General features: G+C 56.3%; 1 protein-coding gene and 1 long non-coding RNA gene across 3 annotated transcripts in view; one reads left to right on the forward strand and one right to left on the reverse strand.

Moving 5' to 3' along the window:
* Positions 1 to 2,375: 2,375 nt before the first annotated feature.
* LHX1 (LIM homeobox 1) lies at positions 2,376 to 10,174 on the reverse strand. Its single transcript, XM_011953632.1, has 5 exons — positions 8,588 to 10,174; positions 6,475 to 6,701; positions 6,101 to 6,378; positions 4,610 to 4,775; positions 2,376 to 4,224 (listed from the first exon to the last, which is right to left on the reverse strand). The coding sequence occupies exons 1-5, from the start codon at positions 8,755 to 8,757 to the stop codon at positions 3,845 to 3,847; spliced, it is 1,221 nt and encodes a 406-aa protein (XP_011809022.1). The 5' UTR covers positions 8,758 to 10,174; the 3' UTR covers positions 2,376 to 3,844.
* Positions 10,175 to 10,311: 137 nt separating this feature from the next.
* Positions 10,312 to 15,656, forward strand: part of LOC105520054 — a 30,236-nt gene continuing 24,891 nt past the window's right edge. The window contains exons 1-2 of one of the 2 annotated variants that reach the window (XR_001003064.1): positions 10,312 to 10,400; positions 13,525 to 13,706. This is a non-coding gene — a long non-coding RNA (uncharacterized LOC105520054). Of the gene's footprint in view, positions 10,401 to 13,409; positions 14,759 to 15,656 lie in introns of those variants that run through there. The other variant, XR_001003065.1, reaches the window with a different exon arrangement.

Below are 15,656 nucleotides of genomic sequence, written 5' to 3' on the forward strand. Positions count from 1 at the left end.
GAGGGTGGTGGGGGAGCAAATTCTCAAATACTCCCTCTGGGGGCCTCTCCCTACCCACATTCCAGTGTCTTGAGATGGTGGGGGAAGGGCTTCTTGATGGAGTAGGGATGGAGATGGAGAGTGGACTGTGGCAAGGAGATTCAACCTTTGACTGCTGTAGAGATGAGAGCAGATGAGAGGAACAGAGAGAGGAGAATAAGGGTGAGCAGTTCCCCAACAGAACAGCAGAACAGCCTTCTCTGGAGAAGGCAGAGGGACACCCAGTCCATAGTCCGTCTGCCTGCCCTCCAAGGGCTGCAAAGTGGCGGGCGATTAGGCACAGCAGAAGATGGGCAAGGGATGACACCTTCCAATTGTCCCAAACAACTGTCTGCTCACTTGAGGAGTTTCAAGAGTTTAGGAAAACCAAGTTCCCCCTTGCCGCTCCTCAGATGCTGTCCACCCTCAAGTCCCAGCCCTGGCAATGCCTGCCCTGGCTCTCCGCGGGTAATGCTTCCCCAAGTGCCTCACCCAGAGCAGCTCCCCAGCGGCAGCCAGCCCAGAGAAGTTGGGTGGGTGAGCTTCAGCTCCCTCGCCAGAGCAGATGGTGGCCCCCTGCTGCTGGAACCCTGAAGGCAGGTGGCGAGAGGCACAGAGGTGGTGGCTTTAAGATGGCCGCGGGGAGAAACCAGGCTACCCTTCCAGGCGAGAGGGGACCGCAGTGGCGCTTCCCTCCTGCCGCGCCTCCCGCGGGAGCTCCGCCTAGGGATGGTGCCGCGCGTCCCCTCACCTCGGGGCCAGAGGTGGGCAGCACAGCACTGATGGGAAGGAGAACAGGCCCTGACATTTCCAGGCCTCCTCCTCGGGGCCTTCGGTTCCAAATTTGACTGCTGAGCGTTGCCACCTGTTCGGGCTTTCGCCAGGATTCTGAATCCCGCGCTGAGGGGAGAGACTGCGCCACTGCCACGGAGTTAAGAAGAATCGAATCCACATCGTGTGCCCAACTCGAAAACGCTTCTTGTCAAATACCCCGATTCCACAATAAAGCTGCTAAATAATTCAGCAGCCTTGATAGGAAAAAGCAGCTTCCCAATGAGCGCAGTTCATTTAAATGAATGTCTTTAAAGGGGGCCAGAGAGTAGAGGCTAATAATGAATGTTAGCTATGATATAATGTATATAAATGCTAAAAAGGTAAAAACAAGCCGATCCAGTGATTGCATATAAAGCAAATAAAGAAATGTGCTGCATGCAGGAGCTGGGAGTTTCAAAAGTCTCCTTTGTATTTCATACATTTTTATTTCTGAAAGAATACTACCAGATTCCTCCCGCATAGCTTCCTCTCCCATTAGATAAGCCATCATATGGATGCAGGGAAATATTGCTTATTTTAAAGCCTTCTCTGCAGGAAAAATAAACTTGGCTGTGTCTTAACAAAATTTGAAAACAGCACTAGAAATTATATACCATTTAATGTCAAACCTTTGACATTTTAAATAAGGAAATAAATAATCCAGAGTGAAATCTCGGTGATATGGAAAAGAAATCCTGGAACTCTAATAGCATCTGATACTGAAACACAAACATCCACAAGAGTATTTCATAGTAGATAAAATATTCAGATTTCTTCCAAGTCTAATGAAGGACTGGAAAGAATTGAGCTACTTTTAGGACTTTTTGGTAACTCCCAGTTGAAATTTGATTTCTATATTAGTAATTTTTGTTCATCTTTCAGAGAAGCTAATATGTATCTTGTGCCAGGCAAAATAGTTTTCCTTCTGGGGAACTTCAAAGGTAACAAATACTATAAAACAACAATTTCATATCAGTTCTGTGAAACGGATTAAAGTATTTCATTTCTAGCTGTACTATACCTTCATTTTATATTATCTTTCAAACCACCAAATTGGAAAGCCTTTACATTATCTTTCAAACCACCAAATTAGAAAGCCAGATTATCTATGGGAAATGAATTGAAACTGAAAAGGACCACCTCTAACTATGTATTTACAAGTATCTGATATTCACAAGCCCAGTTTTGCATGTGCAGGGAGAGTGAAAGAGGGAATGCCTTGGATCTCATGCCTAATCACAGACCTGGACCACTCATTTTTTAGCCATGGATTTCATTTCTATTTCAAGTTCTGTATTAACTTATCAGCAAACATCTCTTCAACGATATCAGTTAAATCCACAGGATGCAAATCTGTAGCTAATAACAGCAGGAAGCCACAGAGAAAAGCTTGGCTGGCATTAGCAAAAGGTTTCAGCCACAGCCAAGGCAAAGACAGATATATCACCCCAATCCTGCCTCTCTTTTCCACCTGGCTTCTGAGGACCCATTCAGCTCCCCATCAGGGCTCCCCTTTGAACACATCAAATAACACACCAATTATCTAAACATCAGATTTTCTATTTTTATTAAAAACTCACAAATTTATTCAACATGTTTTCTTTCATACAGTGAATGGTCTAATATGCACTGGAGGTCACACAAGCTTAGGTTTATTAGAACAATAAAAGACATATGAGAAATTTAATATATAAAGAAAAAGTAGCAGCTGTTGACTGCATATTTGACCATAAAATTTAAATATTTTGGACTTTTATTTTAAAGACACAAAAATAAAACCTGTGTGGGTCTATATAAGTCATATTAACAATTCCATGAATGTTCAACAGGACAAAAAATTAGCAAAGATTTTTTTTTTTAAACCTTGTAACACTTTTTTTTTTAAACACTTTCTCAGGTTGCTGGTGCCAGGCACCTTTACAGTATTTGTGCTATAATTATTCTATTTGGCAACTGTCTGAATAGCATGTTTTCTCTTTGCCTCGTGTAAACAACACCTTTTTACATACTAGCACAGTGAGCCGAAAGCCCTGCAAATCTGTCAGAACATCTACAGGAAAAGAAAAGGAACAATTTTGGTTGATTGCTCAAAACATTTTGTTTTCGAACAAGAGGTTTGAAAACAGGATATATTAGTAAAACACTGAACTCCTGAATTTAACATTATACGTAAACAGTTGACTGTTTTTAGTTCAATAGTCTTTTTTTTTCTTTTTTTAACTTTTTTGTGTGTGAAGGTAGAATACTTTTCTTGTACAGCTGATGTTCAAGTCATTTTACTGAGCGGTCTGGCTGGAGACCATCCTACCGAGTGTGTCCGTGTACGTGTTTATGTGTGTGTGTGTAGTTTTGTGAAGGTAGAAGAGTTGATACGGAGGGCTTTACATTTAGAATTTTGCAATTTTGGCAAAAACAAAAACCAAAAATCCAGATAGACAAAAAATATATATATAGTCCCACCTGATGCATGGCAGGTCGGCGTTTCTGAAGCTATAAGAGTTTGTTGTCGTTGTTGTTGAACTCTGAGACAACACTAATAAGGGATATCCCAGAGCTAGAACCCTCTTGGCTGACCCGGGAGCGCCCCGGGCCGCTTCACCTCCCTCACGGTTGTGCTCACGGCTTCCCTCCCTAGGGCTCCTGGCATCGCCAATGGCTGTGCGCACCCGCGGCTGCCCTGGACGTCTTTTCGCCGCCCGCCTGCCAGGCGCACACGCCTGCGGGGTCTGTCCACGGATCCGGGTCCAGGTGGGAGTTGGGGAGAGGTCTGCATTTCCCTTGGGGAGCTCCAGTTCTGCACGTCGAGAGCCAGTGCGCGGATCCCAATCCCACCTCGAGGCCGATTTGGATGCTATTTCGTGTCCCCCTTTTCCATCCGGAAGGAGAATGGTTCTCGAGGCTGGAGGAAGGGGGTGGGGACTTGCTTTTTATGTTTTTTTTCTTTTTTCTATTTTTCTTAAATAAAGGTTCATTTCTGTACAACCACGAACTCCGCAGACCGTGCAAGACCCCGCTACCACACGGCCGCCTCGTTCATTTCGGGGGGGTGGGACAGGTGATTCCCGTAGCTTGCCCCACCGTTGACCGACAGCGACGAGAAGGGCGGGCTAGGCCCGAAGACCTCGGCCGACATGGAGTGCAGAGGCCCAGGCAGGCTGGGCTCGGGGCTGGGCGAGTCCCCGGGTGGGTGCGCCAGGATGTCGGTGAACCGCTGCGCCTCGCTCGACGGGTGGTGGCCCGGCAGAGGGTGCTCCAGGCCACCCAGGGGCGTCCCGGACGGCCCAGACGACGGCACGAAGGGTAGGTCCACTGGCGTCTGGGCCTGCGAGGACGGAGGGCCTTGCGGGAAGAAGTCGTAGTTGCCCCCGGGCCCGTAGTACTCGCTCTGGTAATCTGCGGAGTGGCGGGGAGGGAGCAGGACGTCAGGGCCCGGCCGGGGGCCGGCGGGACCGAAAGGCAGGGAAGGCGCGCCCTCGGCGGGCTGAGGAAGACCACGCGGGGAACTCGCCGATCGCGGGGAGCCCTTGCCGGCCTGGGTGCAGGGAAGAGGCTGGGCGCAAGCCCGGGAACTGCCCCTTACCACCCAACCCCGTCATTCAGGGCCGGGAATTGGACCCTCGGTCTCGCTGCCTCCCCTTGATTTACTCCCAGCCTTCGCCCTACTCGCCCGGACTCTCCAGTGGCTTACAGAGAGGGAGGCGTGCCCCCCGCGCTGCCACCCGCTTCTAACGAAGCCCGCCCCGACCTGGCCGCGCCCCGCCGCTCGACGCGCACCCACCTCCGTAGAAGGAGAAGGGGCCGTTGGGGATGAGCTCGCCCGGCTCCAGGCGGTCCACCAGCGGCCGCATCCGGCGCGGACTGCGGAAAAAGGCGTGGCGCCGGGCGCCCAGCGCGCTCAGCTGCTTCATCCTCCGCTCTTTGGAGCGCCGGTTCTGGAACCAGACCTGCAGCACATGGCGGCGGGCTGAGCCCTCCGAGACTCCACCCCCGACTCCGGGGTTCTCCGGGCCTAGCTAACACCCCTCCACCGCCCGGCTGGCCGACTCCGCTCATTTGTGTGTGTTTGTGTGTGTGTGTGTGTGTGTGTGTGTAGGGTAGTGGTGACGGGGCGATCTCCGACTAGGACCACTCAGGGAGGACCCTGAGCCAATCAATGGTGAGCAGGAATCCCACAGAAGGACCTGGACAGGCCGCCCTGTCTGGAGGGAGGCAGTTGTGGTATAGCTGGGGTTTTTCTAACAGTTACACTATCACAGTTACAGCTTCTCTGGGGCTGTACACACATAGAGACTACGCCTCTCCAAAATAATGTCAGACACACACCGGGCTTCCATTTCAGGGTCTCTTGCAGCAACCCTCCTCCAGCCATGACAGAGACACAGAAACAGCCTGTAATACCAAAACCCACAATCTCCTTTTCACACCCATGCACAGTCTCACAGTGCCAAACATACTTATCCACAGCCTCTTGCCAATGGTGACACAAACACACAACTTCTCATTCATGCACACAGGTTCTCACAGTCTCCTGCAGGCCTCAGGGCCTTCCGTGTTGCACACATGTGCACACGCACGGCCAGCCTCCCAGGCAGGTACATCCACCCACACCCATGCAGGGCATCCAGGCCCGGTTAACCGGACACCTAGCACTGAGCCAGAGATTCCCCTGGCCTGGAGCTTCCACAGTCTCACCTCCTTTCCGCCCACAGGCCCAGCTGCCTCCAGGTGGCCTCCCATCCCCATTTCACTCCAACTGGCTGGAAGCAAAGCTGACTCCCAGCCGAACCACCTCTCTTTGGAGGGGAAGTCCCTGATCTGGGGCTTGTCTAATTGGAGCAACGATCACAAATTTGGAGTTGCAGACTTAGAAGGAGTTGACTTTGTGCAGAAGGTAGAGGCACTGATTGACTCTGGGGGACACTGAGACTTCTCTGAGAACCCGAGGTGGGGGTGGGGTATGTGCAGAAAGAGGGCTCCCCACTCTCTCCAGAGTGTTCAACAGTTCCCCTCCTCCAGCCTCTGGCTGAGCTCCCGCCCCTCCCCCTCCACTGCCACGATCACCTCTGTTGGGCAGGGAAGAGGGCTTTCTAGATGCTCGAAGGCATCAGGCATTTCATAGGTCCCGCAGGCTCGGGATGTGTCTAGGCACCCCACCTCCAGACTCCATCTCTCACTTCTCTCTGGATTCTGGGGTCTCCTGGGCTCGGCCTGAGTGCCCAAAGTGGCAATATGGGCCTCTGTGGGATGGAGAGGCGCGCTGGGGCCTGACCTGAATGACGCGCATGTTGAGGCCGGTCTCCTGCGCCAGCTGCTCGCGGATGTGGCGGGTGGGCTTGGGTGTAGCAGCGAAGGCGGCCTTCAGTGTCTCCAGCTGCTTGGCTTTGATGGTGGTGCGCGGTCCCCGCCGCTTGGCGCCCAGGTTCTGGTCGTCATTTTCGTTGCTACCCCCTTCCTTGTCTGACACGTTGGCGCTCTCCGAGTCCTTGGCGTCGTCCTGCGACGGGTCTTGGGAATCCGGAGACAAACTGGGGTCACTGCCCGTGGTGGCTGAGAAGAGGGAAGGGACAGATGAGCCGGGGCCTTGGCGAGCCTTTCTCCCCCAGGACCCGCTTGCACCTAGCCAGCCGGGAATTGGGGTCTCACCCGAGTGAAGGCTGTTCTCTTTGGCAACACTGCTGTTACTTAGGTAATCCTCTTTGCAGACGAACTTATTCTCATCGATGATGTAGAGCTCCTCGCCAGTGGAGAGCTGCTTGTTACACATCATGCAGGTGAAGCAGTTCAGGTGAAACACTTTGTTCCGCGCTCTCCGCACCAGGTCGCTAGGGGAGATGCCCTGCGCGCAGCCTGCGCATTTGGTACCGAAACACCTGCGGGGGTGGGGCGGGGATGGGTCAGCCAGGGGCAACGGGGAGACAGGCGGGGAGAAAGATGACAGCGAGAGAGAGGGAAGATGTAAAAAGTGGAGGAAGTAGGAGAGGAGAAACGGAGCGGAGAAATAAGGGAAGAGAGAGATAAAGAAAGGCAGAATTCCGGTTAAGCAGGTGAGGAGGCAGCAGGAGAGACAGCAAGGCACCAGGGAAGAGTCAGGGAAGAGATACACGCCACGCGGTTAGAGCCAGGGGCCCAAGCTGCCCCCCAAGCCCCAGCCTCACTCCCAGCGTTATCCCAGAGGAAAGATGCATCGTCTAAAGAAGGTGGCAAGGCAGTGGCCTGTGGGGGTGGGGGGGAACAGGGGACACTTATTTTCCGATTAGATTCAGAAAAGTCGAATTATAGTTAGAGCTTTATATAAACGTGCGCAGAGCGCTGCTTTTCTCTCCTTCATCGCAAAAGGACCCGCACACAGGCGTGGGCTTGACGAGGTCTAGTCCCGCTGTTGGTAAACAACATAGCCGCGGAGAGCCCCCCCGTAGCCACAGCGGGGCCGCCGCCACGCTCTTGCCTGAAGCGGGGCAGGTTGGCAAAAGCGGGAGTCGCGGGAGCTGGCTCTGGGCGCCCTGCCGCGGGGTTGTGGAGGCCAGGCCTCAGGGACCCACTGGCAGCGGGTACGAGTACGGTTTGCTACCCTCCCGCTATGATCCAGTCATTGCAAAGGAAAACCGAGCAGTCCGCGGAGGCTCAGAGGCTCAGCCCGCGCGTCCTCCCGAAATACCAGCGAGCACGGAGCTTTGCTTCGTGATTCCACGCAACCCAACCCCAGCCACGAGTCCTGGAGCGGCACTGGAGACATCCCGTCTTGGCCCTCTGAGTGGCTTTGAATCCCTCTTCCTCCCTGCTCCCTGGTTTGAACTATGACCACAAACTTAGAAAAGCAGAGACCAAGTCAGCCGTAGGGTAGAATTACAATTCGCATTTGCGCCTGTACAATTCGCATTTGCGCATTTGTGGATGGAGTGGCAAAATTGTGAGTGTAAGATAATATAATTAAAATACTAAACGGATAAGGGGAGTAGGGAGAAGTCTCCCCACCAGCAAGCTGGGAATCTCGGCTTTCCCCCGGGTTTCAGCAAGGAGGTTGATGGCTGTGGCTGGCAGTTTCCTAGGAGGACTACTGAGCGGAGCCCGTGGGAGTCCGAGTCGCCTGGGGCTGAAGCCGAACCACCAGACTTCGGCAGCCAGGAGAGCAGGGAAAATCTCCGGGCACTTCGCAGGCTACAGTGCGGCAGTTTGGCCAGGTCTGCACTCGGAGGCCTGTCCGGATTTGGGGAAGACCCCGGGCCTGCAGGATCAGCCTTAAGGCCAAGTTCTTTCCTGCCGCTGACAGGGCAGGTGGCCCAGACACTCTACGCAAAAGGCTCGGAGCTTCCCGCCAAGACCGCTCGGGATCAGAAAAGGTAGTGTGACTGGGAGGGAGCCTGGGCTCAGCCTGGAAGGCAAACAACCCCGAAGGCCTGGAGAATGCAGTTGCTGCAGAGCTTGGCTCCGGGAAAGACAGCAGTCCAGACTACAAAGCCCGAGGCTGCCCTGTCTCTTCCAAGCTTGAAGGGGCTTCTGGGCAGAGTCAGGCTCAGACCCTTTCTTCCCAGGCACGTGCAGCCAAACCCAGACCCATAGTTTCCAGGATGCAAGCAGGGCCGCGTCCCGAGCTCCCAGCGCGCCAGCTGGCGGAGAGGCTGGCGCCCGCGGGACTTGGCTGCCCTCTCTAGAAGCAGTTCCTAACTGGGCTGCGAGGCCACGCTAACCTCTGATCCGAAGCTGGCCGGGAAGGGCCCGCGGGGAGGCAGCAGCAGAGGCGTGGGAGGAAAGTACTCACCGGAAGAAGTCGTTCTTGCAGTAGAGTTTGCCTTCCCTGGAGAAGCACTTCTCGGTCAGGTTGCATTTACATTCACAGCACTGGACGCACTTGACGTGCCAGGCCCTGTCCAGCACGTTCAAGAGAAAGCGGTCCAGGATGGGCCTTTTGCAGCCGGCACAGTGAACCATGGTCTTTGGTTTGGTCTGATGAGGCCCAGAAAGAGCGGGGCAAAGTAGAGCCCAGGGCTCCTGAAGACAACTGGCACGAACTCCCCAGTCTCGCCAAAAAGAGGACACACACTCGGCCGTGCAAGCCAAAACCCGCACCAGGAAATCAAAGTAGGGTGGAGAAAACGAGGCTGATCGGGGCCTGGGGGCGCTTCAGTGAAGTGTGCAGCCGGGGAGTCCCGGGGCCCCGGGCTATAGCTGCACCTCCTCAGCTCCAGGGGCGAGGAAAAGAAGTCTCAGGCGGGCGAGAATGCGACCCTTCTGCCCAGAGCCCGCGAAGGAGTGAAGGTCAGTGAGAACGGCGGCGGGAACGGAAATAAATAAATAAAAACGGAGACGAAGAAGACGACGACGACTCGGCGAGCTCGGGTTGCGAGGAAAGCGCCGCTGAGTTCTCCCGGGCTTGAGGTAGAGCTGTCAGAAGTCAAAGTGCATCTGCTTTTGTCGGGGTATGAGGGCGAGTGTGTGCGTGCCAGGCTGCCCACCACTGGGATTTCCCCCCTCTTTTTAAAAAAAGGAAAGGAAAGAACAAAAGGAGCAGAGAAGCTTTGGATCCTAAACTGCCAGCAACGCGCCGCGCTTCCGGACCCGCCGAGCGCCCGCGCTGGGCCTGGGGGAGGGGGCGAGGGCCGAACGAGGGGGGAGGGAGACGGGGAGGGTACGAGGAAGATCTTGGTGTTGATTGCTCTTGTTGCTTAGGTTTCCCCGCTTTTGGATAAGTGTTTGTGTCAATCGAAAAGAGAGGGACAACTCCGGGCAGAGGCAGCCAGGCGCACTGGCTCCTTCCCTACCGCCCCAGCCCAGTCACCTCGGCCCTTGGCCTGCCTGGCGGCCTCCGTGTCCTCAGGGCGACCCTCCCTGCGCCCGGGCTCCTTCGGGAGGCACTATGGGCTGGCTTCTCACCGCGCCTGGCCGTGCATCGTGGCTCCAGTCACAACTCGCGGCCGCCTGGGCGTACAGCCCCGCATCGCTCGGCCCACGCTCTGGCTGCCTCCGTCTAACCCCACAGTCGCTCGACTTTCTCTCCTTTTCCTTTTCCCCTTCTTTTTTTCGTTGTGGTGGCAAATCTGGGTTTCCTTTCTAGCCTCCTTCCTTTTTTTTTTTTTGTTTTTTTGTTTTTTTGTTTTTCTTTTGCAGCGGGAGGAGTCGGGGAGGAGGGGGACAGCTTGGAGAGCTTTAAAAAAAAAAAATGTCCTGGCGCAGCGGCTACAGTAGGCCGGTGGCTGGAACGGCTCCGCGCGGACCGCCGCTGTCGCCGCCCGGGCCGCGGCTAGTTGCTGGCCCTCCCCGGGCGCGTCCCTCAGTCCCTGGTCTCCTGGCCCAGTCGCCGCCCTGGTGCGTCTCTCCCCAGCTCCGGCGGCTCGGTCACTGCTCCTGGCTGTTGGCTGAGCTCTGGAAGCCCCCTCGCCTTAATGCAGCGCCCGCCGACGTCACTGCGGCCTGCGACCAATCAGCGCCTCGCGGTCCCTCTGTAAACCATTCTGCATCCCCCGGCCCGGGAGAGTGCGGGGAGACCGCGTTTAGAGGATCAGTGGCGGCGGCACCCGCGGCCCCGCGCTGCGCGGAAGGCGGGCAGCACCTTGCCCGGGCCCCCTCCTGCTCCGGTAAGGCGTGGGTTTCGATGGGAGGGACAGAGAGAGAGCGGGAATAGGCGCAGGTGGAGGCCAGAGTTCTGCTGCGGAGTGGGGGTAGTCCAAGACCGAGCCTTGTGGAAGGTTGGGGTGCAGCCGGGTCCGGAATCCCAGGCGGCTCCGCTGCACTGCTGGGCTTTGCAATTCAGGGGCTGTTGGCATTGTACCCCCTTACTTTCTAGACCTGGAAGTTTGTTCCAGGCACAGCGCACATCTTTGGAGGGGGAGGGGGCCCTTAGCAGCAGAATCTCCCTCCTCCCGTCCCTCTTTCTGTGCCCCCTCCCCCAATCCATCCAAAGTCCACAGGGTCCGGGCGAGCTGAGTGTCTGTCTCCCACAGAGCACTCTCGCAAAGTTGATTCGGGCGGTTTCCTGATGGGGGCGGGGAGACCGGAGGCGCGGCGCCGGCGCGCGGTAAGGAGTGGACCGGGAAGCGCCACGGGTGAGAAGTTGCAACCCTGGCGAGAAAGTTGTGAGAAAACTGTGATCCGGAGACAGCTTTTACGTACAAAAACAAACGACTAGGCGGGAAACCGGGTGCTCCAACGGCGGCTGGGGGTGATGGTCGTGGCGTTGGGAAGAGGGAAGGAGGAGCGGGATGCCAGGACGCCAGGAAGAGGCTGCAGTAGATGGGCGTGCAGTGTATGGGCAGCGTGTGCCCGGATTCCAGTCCTCCTCTGTCCAGGCTTCGGGTTGGCACCGGCTTCCCCAGACAACAGCAAACCACACCCTCCACAGTTCACTCCTCAGGGAACCCGTAACTCTCTAATCCTTCTCTGGCTAGGAACTCGGGACCGCCGCCCCCAGGGGCGCATTTGCCCAGACATGGCGGACAGATCCTGGCCTAGAGTGCCTTCGCCTGGAAGAGTTACTCTAGTTTTTCGGAGCACTCAAGTCAAACCCTAAATTCCGTTTCGACCACGCCTGTTCTGGGTGGGCTTAACCAGGATTTCTCCTGAAGTGGAGTCTGAAGGTAGTTGGGCTGGGCGGTCCCATTTTTGCTCCCCATTTTTGTGCTTTGGGGGAAGGAGTGCTAGGAAGGCTCATTTGACCCGAGCATGGAAGGCCATGATGATGGGCGTCCCTCCGGAGCTGGCTGGTATTGTAGAATTGGCCTTTGGACCCCACTCGCGATGCGCAGACCAGGCGGAGGCTGAAACGGGGGAAATGCTCGGGGAAGCGCAGTCCCATTGAGCTTGGGCTGGCAGGGAATCCCGCTGTACAGATGGAATACCCTCTTCGGACGAAAGGGGAAGCTGCTACAGCGAATCTGGCTTGCGCTCCGGGGAACCGTGGGGTTTTAGGGCTCTGCCAACGCCCTTTTGCTGACTCCGTCCGCACCGCCCAGCAACCCCGAGGCCCACAGGCAGCCCCCGCCTTGCAGCCGGCGTCACTGTGTCATGGAAACCGAAGCCGCGGAGACTCGCAGTGCGACTCGTTGGCGTTCTGCCCTGACCTCTGGGTGCCGGAACCCTAACGCCTTCTCCACACTTTTGTGCACATACACATATGGGCTCCTGGCTGCCGGCCGGAGGAACGCAGGAAACTAGTCAGCTCCTGCGCGCCGCCGGCCTCCGCCGTTCTCTCCCAGGCCCCGACGCAGGGCGGGGCAGAGGATGGAGAGGGTGGTTCTGTGACCTAGCGGGCGGGCTCCGCGGGCTCGACTTGGCTTCGCGCTCCTCCTGCGGACCCGGCACTTCCCGGCGGAAGCCGACCGGTAGGTAGGATTCTGGCACCCCCGAAAGCGCCAAGAGCCGTGTGGCACCGGGTCCTCACTTCCTCCACCCGGACTCCCAGGCGCCTACCAGCCTGCTGCGCTGCGTGAGGCCTGCGGGGAGGGGGCCCATCCAGCCCTGCTGTCCTCACCCTCCTCCCCTCCCCGCATCTGTCCCGGTTCTCGCCGCCAGCGCCCTCGACCCAACCTCCCCTTTCTGGAATCTATAGTGGCCCCAGTCCCGGGTGGCTCGCCTCCGCCCCTGCCCCAGCTGGGCTCCTTCTCATGCAAAGCAGAGGGGTCACGGTGGAGTGTGGGGCGGTCAGTGGGACCTACCGGACGACAGCTGGACCCAGCTGCCGGCCCTTCCCCAACCCAAAGCCTGTCACATCCCTCCGGTGGGCAGGAGGAGGTTGCTCCATCCATTTGGGGTGCAAGAACCTTGGGACCTAGGTGTAGGGGAAAGAAGGACCCTCTCCACAGACAGACCAGCGAGGCAGGGGAGTTGAGGGTGAGGACAGGACGGTCGCTCTAGGGCGTCAGGCTCTGTTCTTCCTGGTGTCCAGATGGCTTAGTAAACAGGTCCGCAGGAGCCAACCCTGGCGTCTACAAGGGGGGGTCGGGAGGGCAACTCAAAGTGCACCTCTTGGCTCCAGATTCTAGGTTTGGAGTCCAGATTTAACTCCTCCACAGGGACAGCACATTAGACTAATGGTGGGTTTTGTTTTGTTTTCGTTTCCATTGAGCTTTTGTTTTAAAACATAATCGGTCGCAGGGACATGGAGAGAAAACTGACCAGGCTTTCTAACTTCGCCGTCTCCGAGGCCGCTCAGCTCAGCTCTGCATTTAAGCCAGTGTCCGTTCAGTGAAGAGCACCAACCTTCCCTCCTCACCTTTCAGGCCACACTTATTGCCTGCATCCTCAACTACAAGCGCTTTCCTACCCAACGTCCTCCACAGACCCACAGCCACTTACACCGCCCAGGACCTGTACATTCTGGACCAGGGTCCGTGGGGATCATTTTCGCTGATAGCTCGGTGACTGCAGAATCCTTTCCACCCTCCTCCCAGTCACCCCCAGATATGGCCCCAGAGGGCCTAGGAGGTGACTTTCACAGTCCAGGTTTCTTTTCTTGAGAAGCTCCTTGACGATCAGTCCCAGATCTCCCAGGTTGGAGAGGGTTCTGTCAGCCCTCCCCAGATGCCTTGCAGCTTGGGAAGCCTGAAGGTGCCCCTCTCAAACTTCCGTCTCCCTTCCTTCCCCATGAGGTTCCAGAATGACGCTCGGCCCATGGACAGAGCCTGCCCAGTCACCCCCGGCTGCTATTGATCCCGAGGATGGTGGCCGCCCCTGGCCATTTCCCTCCTCTCCTTTCTGCTCCAGGACAGCCCAAGGAGCAGAAAAGAGTGATAAAGCCATGAAAGGAGGCATCTGGGGCGGAGCCGGCTCTAGGAGGTTACCCCATGCGGAGTACACACCCAGCTACACCCGTTCCGGAGGAGGGAGGAAAGAGCACCCCTGGACTCTGCCGGTCCCAGAGGCCACGCAAACTCCGCCCAGACTCGGTGAGGCCGCGGTAATGCCACTCAGGGAACTGCGTGGATAAGGTCGCTCGGATCTGAGCGCCAACGTCTCCCGCCTCTCCTTCCCCTCTAGTTCTCTCCAGACTCAAATTACCTTAATCTCACCCATCACTCTCTCATGGAAATGATCTACTAGTGTGCAGTACTTTACAGCTTGTATCACGGTCTCCCCTGAACCATATAGCAAGGGGGTGGTCGGGGGTGGAAGAGAAGGGTACTATCTCCACTTTCCCGGCCAGGGAGCCCAGGTTAGGAGGCTTGCCCGAGATCCCTAGGTCAGCGCACTATTTAAGGTGAGAAGTTGGGTGGGGCGCTTGGCACCTTGCTCCAGTGTGCACTTTGCGCCCGGCCATGTTTTCTAAGCAAGGGGGGTTTGGGGGCTGGTTAAGGGGGAGCACGGACCGCAGGACTGGGAAAGGGCAGCATCCGGCAGGCCAGGTCGTCACGGTGTGCGCCTGGCCTGGATAAACAACTCGGGCTTCCCACGAGCGCTGGAGGGACCCTGGGCATGGAGCAGGGGCGGGGCGGGGGGGAGCGGGTGCAGGGGGCAGGTGGAACAGCGAGGTCAAGCGTGGAGATCCCAGTTGCCAGTCAGCTCCACGCAGCGCAGCAAAGACAGAGGGTGGATAATCTCGGGAGGGAGACGCTGAGCTGAAGAACAGAAAAGAGAGATAGAGGCAGAAGTGAGGAGAGAGGGACAGAAAAAGAAAATAAAGGCAGAAACCCAGAGAAAAGACAAGACGGAGTACGGAAAAGCAGGCGGGGATAAAGGAAGGAAAGATCTGTCGGGGAAATGCCGGGACGAGTGGAGGAAAAGAAACAGAAAAGAGATCCAGCCACGAAGAAGGCCGCGGGGATGGGCGCGGAGCCGAGGGTCCTGCAGGCACGAAGCGGGTGTGCGGTTTTGGGACAGGCGAGTGCGTGCGGAGGAAGGAGGCAGCGTATTTGGTGGGAGACTCTGCGCCTGTGGAAAAGCGGCTCTGGGCAGGAATCCAACAAATAAATAAAACGTCTAAGACGGCGTGACAACAATGTGTATTTGGGTGCGTGCCCGTGTTCCTCTGTCTGAACACACTCACACCCAGTAAAGAAGACAAACGGGGCTCGTGCCTCACAGTAATTAATCCTCTCACTAATTGACTCTCTCCTCTTACCTAATGGCGGTGGTCACTGCCGATATCTGGAGAGATATCAAGTGGGGGGAGACAGAGAGAGAGAGAACCCCAAAGCTAATGACCTTTGGGACTGGGATTGAGTTTTTTCTGGACTTGGCAGCTCTGAGCCCTGCCCCCACCTCCACTTTTGGGCAGAGTTCCATAGATGTTGCTGCCTTCCTTCCCCTTCCAGGTTTTGGGCAGCATTAATAAAGATCTCCTCAGATTAGGGTCACACACACTGAAGCCCTTCTACTGCCCTCCACCTGGGGAGATTAGTTTCAGAGGCTGAAAGCCACCCCTGCCCCTGGGACATTTCTTACCTCCCTGCAATACCAAAGCTCCCCTCCCTTGTTGTTCCCCCAGGGGCCCAGACTTTGCACCCCCTTCTTTCAGGCAGTACTAACTCTTCCAAGGACCTGGGCGGTGTCCTGCAGTCCCCTAGGGCAGGTGGGGTTTTGAATGGGCTGAGAAGCAGCCTGGGGTTGATGGAAGGAGAGCGATGGGAGGTGAGGGCAAGGATGGGGAGAGGCTTCCAGAGACAACCCTCCTCAGACTTGGGTTGAGAGACACAGAGGCGCAGAGGGGCACAGCTGCCACTAGGCAAGAGTGAGGCCTCTAGGGACAAAGGAGGGAAAGGTGGGCTCTATGCACTGTGGGAAGGAGCGCCAAGTGTGTGAGAGGCAGGAAGGTGGTCATGTCTCTGTGACAATGATGGTGACCATTCTGGTCTCTCTGTGTGAGCATGGGGAAGGCCCCCTATGTTCCCTCATATCAC

This window comes from Colobus angolensis, unplaced genomic scaffold (genome assembly GCF_000951035.1).
Source record: "Colobus angolensis palliatus isolate OR3802 unplaced genomic scaffold, Cang.pa_1.0 Scaffold37, whole genome shotgun sequence".
Lineage (NCBI taxonomy): Eukaryota > Metazoa > Chordata > Mammalia > Primates > Cercopithecidae > Colobus > Colobus angolensis.

Coding starts and splice junctions, on each gene's coding strand:
- LHX1 (XM_011953632.1), bottom strand. CDS start 8,757: ATGGTTCACTGTGCCGGCTGCAAAAGGCCCATCCTGGACCGCTTTCTC. Junction 6,702..8,587: donor TGCAAGAACGACTTCTTCCG/GTGAGTACTTTC, acceptor CCACCCCCGCAG/GTGTTTCGGTACCAAATGCG. Junction 4,225..4,609: donor CCCCTTCTCCTTCTACGGAG/GTGGGTGCGCGT, acceptor GCCACTCCGCAG/ATTACCAGAGCGAGTACTAC.